This window comes from Drosophila montana, unplaced genomic scaffold (assembly GCF_035044405.1).
Source record: "Drosophila montana isolate Dmon_TW-CO22-7 unplaced genomic scaffold, ASM3504440v1 contig_3200_1, whole genome shotgun sequence".
Taxonomy (NCBI): Eukaryota; Metazoa; Arthropoda; class Insecta; order Diptera; family Drosophilidae; genus Drosophila; species Drosophila montana.
In genome coordinates this window covers 5521790-5530685 of record NW_026998080.1, presented here as the reverse complement: position 1 = coordinate 5530685, position 8896 = coordinate 5521790, and the positions used below count along the sequence as shown (strand labels likewise).

Here is an 8896-nt window from a genome sequence, read left to right as displayed (position 1 = left end):
TTAAAAAAAAAAAAACAAAATAAATAAATATTCTACCAACCAGAATCAACCGAGTCGAATGCCAAAATCATTGAACGCACTGCAACTTGGCGTCGTTGTCCATGTCCAATACTTTTTGCAATCCGATAAGACATCAAGGCATTTTATGCAGTCATACGAAAATATTATGAAAACTGTAATAACAGCTCGCAAACAGTTTTTAAACAATGTGTGATTCGTACGTTTTTTGGATATTGAAAGTGGGCAAAAAAAGGAGGCCCGTAAAGTTTATATGGTACATAATCTCGTTCTGCATAAATAGCCGATTTGTGATTTAGTTATGTCCTTGATCTCAGAAACTATAAGAGCTGCACACTTCAAATTTTTACCAAAATCGATAATAATCGATTTTCTTAATAGGTTCTAGAGTATAAAAATCTGTAGAGTTAGAAACGCCAAAAATAACTAGACTGTCGCATAGATCTAGATTATGAAACCTTTTGGATAACTATCCACTGTTCTAGCAAAAATAAAAAAATACTTATGCGTTTATATACATATCACATTCTAATAATGACCACATTTCATTTCAAAACGATTGTAAGCACCGAAGTTATTCAAGACTAAATTAAGCATTATTTCCGGCTAAAGGAAGAAGCACTTTTGGCATTTAATTTTTATAATCTGTTATAACTCTCGTTTTGGCCTACTATTAATAAATAAATAAAATAAAGAATAAACTAAGTATAATTACCGGCTAATGGAAGAAGCACAGGCGCAGTTCGGCGCTAGGCTCTTATTTATTTTGTAATATACTCTACGACCCAATAAAGCATATTAATGATTATCAAGTCGTTGTGTCCTTATTTAGTAAGAGGCTTCTCGTGTGTTGGGTAAAAAATATAAGCTAAAGACGTCTCCACGTCCTTCTTAGAATCAAGCTGGACACGCCCAAGAGATCCTTGATCGATTCTTAGAAACTTACTTAATAAGTTAAACAGATCATTTTTCGGTTTGGTTAACATTCAAGTGTTTTTCTTTTTTTATTGTATATGTTGGAATATTGCCACGCGAGCGTACAGGTTAATTAAAATTTATTGTATGCATATATATCTGAAACTTGTAAGTAAGAATTATGTATCGTAAACAAGTATATATGTATATATATGCGATGAATATGTCATAAATATATGTATATGTAATTTTCACAAACTTGAACAGTTTACATGAACAACTCGTCTCATACAGATCCCAACAACAATTCGCAATTACAATAAATGTTGCTATGAAAATAATTGATTAAATGCTGCTATAGATAAGTATATATAAGAGTTATGAAAACTGTTCCTGTTCGAAAGCTCAGAGTTGTCTAGCATAGGTTTGTCTATATAAGTATTCGGTCGCTTACATTAGAAAGAATATCAATTTTACAACAAATCAAATGTATCGAATATCATAAAAGAATTATTATTATTTGTAAAGTTTACTCACAGTCCTTACAAGTTATTATTTTAGTGTTGTAGTTTTTATTATTTTATAAGATTTTGACTTGCACAAACACAAATTAAACTCAAACTATGATACTGTTAAGCCATAAACTAATCATTTTGAAGATCGATCGAAGACGCAACTCGTTTCTTTGGATGGGCCTCAAACAGCCCATAGATACGCCCACAAGTTAGTTATATATATTTACTCATTAATATATATATTTTTTTGTTTTTGTTTCTCTTTTTTTGTTTTGTTTTTTCTTTTTTGTAATTATGTTAGGGATTTGTTGTTAACTTCGGGTTCGGAATCAATTACACTAGAGAGCATCACTAGACTAAAGCACTACGAAAACAGAGCAGGTACAGTACTATGTCAATTCTGTTAGTTAACAGCACTGTGTCAAATATGTAAGTTAACAGTTTCGAATAACAGCGTCTACTTGAGCGCCTCTTTCACACGCTGCTCCCACTCTGCCCGCCGCTGATGGATACCCTTGAACTCTCCCACTGTTGCGGATCGCTCAACTTGCTTTGTGGGCGTGGCACCTGGCTCCGATGTTGCTGTTGCTGCTGCATCGGCAGCTGTTGCTGTTGTGGCTGCAACTGTTGGTGCTGTTGCTGTTGCCGGTTTCAGCTGCAGTGAGTAGCGCTCGTTGGTCGGCTTCGCGCTGTTGTTGTTGTTGTTGTTGCTTTTGTTGTTGTTATGAACTGTGGCATTGCGCGCATTGGTGACCTTTATGGGCGGCAGATTGGACAACTTCTGCTGGGCAGGCTGAACATTATTGTTGAGATTTCGGAAATCAGCCACAGAGCTGCGATTGTTGGTGCTGGGCTGGGCGTGAGAATGGCCATGGGCATGGGCGTGGCTTTGGGAGTGGGAGTTGGAGTTAGAGTTGGACTGTGCATTGTGCTTTGCCGGCTCATTGCTGGCCGTCAGCTTGTCGAGCTTCTCCTCGCTGTTCGACTGATTCTCCTTGTCGCTATCAACGCTCTGGCTGCCATTAGTTATCTTCTTGTGGTTGGCCACTGCGACCTGGGCCAGGGCCACAACATCGTCGTCCTTCACCTTGAGCGAGCGACGTGCAAATACTTTCATCAGCTCTGGCGTAGCGTCCTCCTGCCCGGAAGATTTCTCAATTGCGTTGCCATTGCCATTGCAGTTGCCGTTGCCATTGCCACTGGCACTAGCGCTGGGAAACGATTTCTTGCGAAGCACTACAACATTCGCGCTCGGATGCCCATTGTTGGCATCCGGGCCAGAGGGCGTGAGTGGGCTGCTGGGTGCAGTTGAGCCAGGCGATGGCGTTGTCTCCGGCTTGCGCTGCAGCTCCTCATTAATGGACTTCTTGCGCTCGTAGCGCATCTCGGCCAGCTTACGTTCCGCTTGGCACTTCTCCTCATTGAGGAACAGCCGCTTGCGCTCCTCCAGCGAAAGGCGATTGACGCTAGCCTTGTCATGGCCGCTGGCTGGCTCCACCGACTCCACGGTCCGCGAGCTGCCACTCTTTGGTGTGTTGGGCGTGGTCACAGGCGAGGCAGCGACGAGCACCTCGATGCTGCTCCCGCCACTGCAGCTGCTGCCGCTGCTGCCGCTGCTGACATAGCTGGATCGCAAGCTGTTGGCACTGACGGCCCGCTGCTGCTTGGCCAGGACCTCGGCTGGTTGGCTAATACTGTGCGTCTGCAAGGGACTTGTGGCACTTGGTGGCTTCTGGGAGCGCTCAACAATCTGTATGCTGGCCGCACTCTCTCCGCTGAGACGGCGCATGGTCAGATCATCGCTGCTTTGACTGCGCTCCGCCGGCGAGGCAGTTGGCTTCACGTTCTTGGCCAGCACCAGGTGATTGGTTTTATTGTGAATGCGCGCCTGGTCAACGCGGTTCAGCTGTATCTTCATAAACTCCGGCTGACCCGTTCCACTGACAGACTGGCCACCTTTGCTTGGCGTGCTTGGGGGGCTGTTGGATAGCTTGGCGCTTTTGGCCAGCGGGCTGGCGGTGGCTGCATCCTTGTTGGGCGAACCAATCGCGATGGTTGTGGCCTGCTGCTTTAGTTCAAGGACCTTTGGTCGCTGCGGAGCCTGCTGCTGTACCGGGCCTAGATGCTCGCCAACCGTGCCGGATTTGCGCAGCACACTAACCATCGGTGACTTGGCGATCAGGTCGTTGTTCTGATCAGGAGGACCTGGGTTGGGCACCAGCTGCGCCGAGTTTCGTTGCGGTTGCGTGGAGACTACCTTGGTCGGTAGACCTTGTAACTTTCCGGTGGATTCGGCACGGGCTTGCAGCTGCTTGTTGTTGTTGTCGTAAATCTCAAATCCCAACGAGGCGCACTTGGCGCCTGGTGACATTGGCGAGCGTGGAGACTGGGGGGATCGCTGCTGTTTGTAGTAGGAGGGCGGCACACGGAAGCTAATCGATAGATCCGGCAGACTAGGCATGTTGCTGTGCATGGACGCTGATTCGGTCACAACGTCGCGTTCTTCCTGATAGTTTCGGAAGCTGCGCGACTTCTCGACAGTCTTGCGCTGCTTCTCCTCGTAGTACAGCGGCGAGGGCTCATCCGTGCTGGTCTCCAGCGAGTTCGAGGAGCTCGAGTGCTGGCCCATCGAGTCGCTGGAACGCGACAGCTTCTGCTGAAACGCGCTGAGCCCCACGATCCGGGGCTTGCGCTCAAAGTGGCCAGTCGGCGACATCAGCGATGGCTCCGTCTTGATCTGTGCCTGCTCCCGCACCAGCGCTGTCGACTGGAAGGTATCGTTGCCGCGCGAGCTCTTCGACAGCAGATTGGTTATGTCGCTGTCGTGGTTCAGCGGCTTGTCCAGAGCAGCGCCCAATTCTTTGGGCAAATAGCGCTGGCGAGCTGCGGGCCCAGACTTCGGCTTCACGGCGGTGGGTGGCTGCGGATGGACGCCAAAGTTGCTAACCATTGCGTTGAGGCCGTGCTTGCCCTCGTTGTGGATCTCACGCTTGATTATCTGGCGCGTCTCCTGGATGTGTTGCTCGTGCGAAGTTGCGCTGCGCGATTTGTTGGGCAGCGGCACCGGGTCACGCGTTGCAGCTTCCAAGCAGGACGTCGAGATCTGCAGCTTTTTGGCCAAGTTTTGGCTGGTGTCCAGATCCTCCAGCCCGTCATTGGCCCTGGCAATGCTGCGCTTGGAATTCCGCTGCATTAGGCGACGCAGGAATCCGTGGTCGCTCGAGTCCGACGTGCCTGTGGTGACATCATCGCCATCTGTCGACGACTCGCCGCGTCCATCGAACAGCGCATTGGCCGCCTTGAAGGTGAGTGCTCGCAATCCGAACGGCTGCGACGAGGTCGTCGTCCTCTCACTGCTGCTGCTGCTGATGCTTGTTATTGTTGAGCTCTTATGCTCGATTGTCTTGGTGCGCATATAAGAGTTGCTGGTGGGATTCGTGGCAGTTGCGGTGGTTGTGGCAGCCAGGCTGCTGCCCGGAGGTAAAGAGCGCGTCTTGGTCTTTTGATCGGTATCTGCGAGCGAAGAGCAGGCATTAGTTGGATACGAGTTATGGTTATGGCTCCCGCTTACCTTTAACAGCCCTCAAGATGGGATTTAGAGCCTGAGTCTGGCTCATCTTCATAAGCTCCTCGTCGTTGGCCTCGGGTATTGAAGTCTGTAAAACAATCAAAACGATTTCTTAGCTTCTCAATGTTAACTTGAATGACTTCTAAAATGACCCACCTCCAGAGTTCTTCGATGCTGCCGAGTGGGACCCTTCTTCTTGACCGGCCTGATGGCCATTTTGTGTTTGGCAGCGGCATGCGAGAGCCGATGTCGCTCCAAGCCAACCGCGTCCACATCATCCTCCTGATGGTCCCGCAATACGACCGAGCCTATTTGCTCCGAGGAGCTGATCGATTTACTCGAGTGCTGTCTATGGCTTTGACTGTCCTCTCCGTCGGTGCTGTTCACGCTCAACAGGCTCAGGGAGGACACCTCGTGGCCTTGGGCCACGCTACGTGGCTGGTAGCCGGCAGCCTTTCGGCTCTGCCCGGCGCCCGCATGGCGCTGCGGCGAAGCTGGGCTACGGGGTAGACCCAGATCCTCATCCGAGGCATCAGGCCTGTTTCGACGCTTCCGAAGTACATCTGTCAGTTCCGCCTGCAATCGGAATGTGATTTGGGATATTATTGGAAATGCAAAATTGAAAAAAAAATGAATGTTTTTTTGCGAAGTCTTTATCTTGGGTTTACCCAGCTCTTCCAGCGGAACACTAGGCGAGCGCGTAAGCAACTGCGACTCAGTCGACTTTCGCCCCCAGATGATCCAGTTAGTCGCATTTTAAACGGATTCTGCTTAAAGTCAATCATTTCGACTGCCTCGACTCGCGGACGAGGCGTCAAATGACAATTATGTGCTCAACTGTTAGTTATTCGATTCAAGAAGTGTTCACATAGAATATATGACACGACGATTCAGCTCTACTTGAATATTAACGCATGATCAGTTGGACTGACTTGAGATCTTACCGAAAACGAAAGCTGGAATGGGTTGTTTTGGATGTTGCGGGTGCCCGCACTTCCGGCTACCATTTTGATCTATTGATGAGGGGCCTCGAGCGAGCAGAGCGAGCAGCCAAAGAAATCAAGTGTCACCGCAAGCTTTTTCTCGACACTCGCAATAATTAACTAATAAGGGCTATTGTTGTTGTTGCGCTGAGGCAAGCACGCGATCCGTCTGATTTCACTTTCTTTCCACAGCGCCGCAGAGCCGATCTGAACGCGTCCAAGTGCAATGTGCAACTGAATTATTGTGCCGACGTCTCGACATGCCCGGGTGCAGGGCAAGGCAGACTCGAGGCAGGGGCAGGCAGCATATGCGGCACCCTCGACAGATGCGGCAACAACAATGCAACGCTTGTGAAATGGCATCTCTCAGTTTTTACCTAGTCGAAACATAATTGGGCGCTAGGCAGGCAATGGGAATCTGTTTATTGTCATCACTTGCACTGAGCATGGAGAGCATTTCAAGGGTAGTCTCTGGCAACCCGGACCCATCTAAGGAACAGCTACGTGCAACAATATTAAATTCGAGCTGGTAAACAAGCTCTCCCCCTCTTCCACACGCATCTAATTTTCTCTATTTATACAGATCTGGCAGACGCCGCTTCCTTATGGATATGCTTCCAGTTTCTCTTCCAGTTTCATTAATCAGCGTCTCTGGAGCATGACGTGGGGAGTCGCCGCACTCAAGTATGCATATTCCTGCTTACAGCATCTATTTTCGGGTGTGAGCCTAAGGATTTAATGCTAAAATGCTGCAGGTCACAGACCTCGTCCATCCATTACATTACGCATACAAAATATAATTGTTAGCCATTTATAGATTAGGGAGAGTTCAATGCCCCACTCCGGCAGGTTGTACTTTAAACAAAGTTTAGATTTATGGATAATTAAAGACTATATCCTAACAGCATCTATATATACCCGTCGTTAGGTTTAACTGCAAGCAGGTATAAGGAATGCCCCTTGGTAGTCACATCACCTGAAGCGTTTTTAATCTAGCCAGTTAACGGCTAGTCTCGACTACCTGCTCGCCCTGCATTTCAGTTGCCCCTCATCCGAAAAGATCACCTGCACCCACAGCTGATGCGAGTCGCTGGCTCGTCACATTCGCTGATTTATTGGCACACTTGGTGAGTGGGCCAACTCGTGGCCATTGGCCTAACATGCAACTGGCCCGCGCGATGATTACAACAGCCCGTCGACAGCTGTGCGGGAGTGGGACGAGTTGTGGTTGAGTGTGGCCCGTCTACTTGAGGCGCAACAGTTGGCAAGCTGCAAGCCAAAATGTTCGCATTAAATCATTTCGGACTTTTTGTCAAGCATATGGAGGCGAAAAATTGGTTTCCTGCTTCAGTCAACTGCATCTATTCAGTTATGCAAAGCGTATTACGAAAAGGTAAACCTTCACTTAAACCTACAACAGGACAACCTAAGTGTGTCAACCTTAAGGTTGACACACCTTAAAAAAGAGAATACCTCCTTTAAATTTCCTTTAAATTTCAATTACAAATTGTGAAAGGGGATGCAGATCTGATGACACACTTGCCGCATTATGGACGCGGAAATCAATAAGGTATGTAAATCAAATATTTATGCAATGCGAGCCGACCGAACGGGAAGTCTGAATGCCTCACTTACGGATCGCATATGTAAATATGTACGCATGGTAAATGCTGCTCTGAATGTGGGTCGAATTGACTTTTCGGCTAAAGTCCTACAGTCGGTCGGAACAGTCAGCTTGCCAACAGGTTTAGGCCGAGTTCCCCCGTCCCATTCGCTTCTCCAGGCAGGCAATTAAAGCAAAGCGTGTGAAATGACATCGCATGTTGTCCCCATCAGCTCCCCATCAGCTCCCCATCAGCGCCCCATCAGCTCCCCATCGGCTCCATTTCCCACTCTATTGGACCGACTGTTGATGTGTCTGCTCGGTCTTGATCAACCTCGTTTGATTCCAATGCGTGTTACCGTGTTACCATATATCTCTTCGCCAGCCTGTGTCCAGCACAGTGAAAATTGAATGTAGCTGCGTTGTCGCTCAGTTTTCCCCATTATGGACGTCAACTAGATTTTTTCTTGCTATTTCTTTTTCATTTTAACAATCTACAAAGGCTCTGTCAAACCGGTTAAAGCGTATCATGGCCTGGGATAAGACACTTTACTTTGAGCTGAGGTTTTGCAGGAAGCGTCAACCTTTGCATTTGCCATCAAACGTCATACCAAATTACAATAAGAACTCTTTTCAGTATAGGAATTTTCTATTCGAGTACATCTTTAGCTGTCGATTTGGTAATGCGTTCATCTTATAAATCATGCGAATATATTCAAGTAAATGAGCAAACCACGAATTAAATGAGCTAGTGAAGAGGCACAGTTCACACACAATTATAAAACTAAACACACTCGAATATTGAACTTTTTCACTTTTGTAATTTCTATTTTCTGGTTGCCATCGATGGAAGTTGGTGCAGCGACTGCGAGAAGCGAGCAGCGAGAAGCGTTGTCGACGTCCAAGTGACTCGAAGCAAACTGATTTAGCGGAAAACTTAGCAGGAGTTCAATAGCATAGAAACAGAAAGAAATGCGATTTATTTGCTAACCAGGTTGGCAAATAAGCCGCCAGCTGGACTGCTGGACGGGAGGGGAGGGGATGGGGAGAGGAGGGGAGGTGTAGCCTCAGGCAGAGGGAAGCAGCGGCCAACTGACAGTCAAGTGGAAAAAAGTGGAATAACAAGAAGCAGTAACCGGCGGGCGGGAATGCAACCGAGAGACTCGGGCCAGTAACTCGTTTGGCCAGAAACTGAAGAAGCATTAGAAACAGAGGCCGGCGGGCGGCCGGCAAAGGGAGAAGCCACACATTGCCACGCGCTGCAACAACTGTTGGCCAGCTCCAAGCTCTAAAG

The 8896-nt window shown here is 47.9% G+C and overlaps 1 protein-coding gene across 2 annotated transcripts in view; it reads right to left on the bottom strand.

Annotated features, from left to right (window-relative positions):
• Window positions 1-1482: 1482 nt before the first annotated feature.
• LOC135431272 (platelet binding protein GspB) overlaps window positions 1483-8896 on the bottom strand; it is a 35736-nt gene continuing 28322 nt past the window's right edge. For both annotated transcript variants that reach the window (XM_064686286.1, XM_064686287.1), the window contains exons 7-9: window positions 5173-5592; window positions 5020-5104; window positions 1483-4961 (exon numbers count right to left, since the gene is read on the bottom strand). In XM_064686286.1, coding sequence (XP_064542356.1) covers window positions 1906-4961; window positions 5020-5104; window positions 5173-5592 — 3561 coding nt within the window. In that variant the 3' untranslated portion in view covers window positions 1483-1905. The remainder of the gene's footprint in view (window positions 4962-5019; window positions 5105-5172; window positions 5593-8896) is intronic.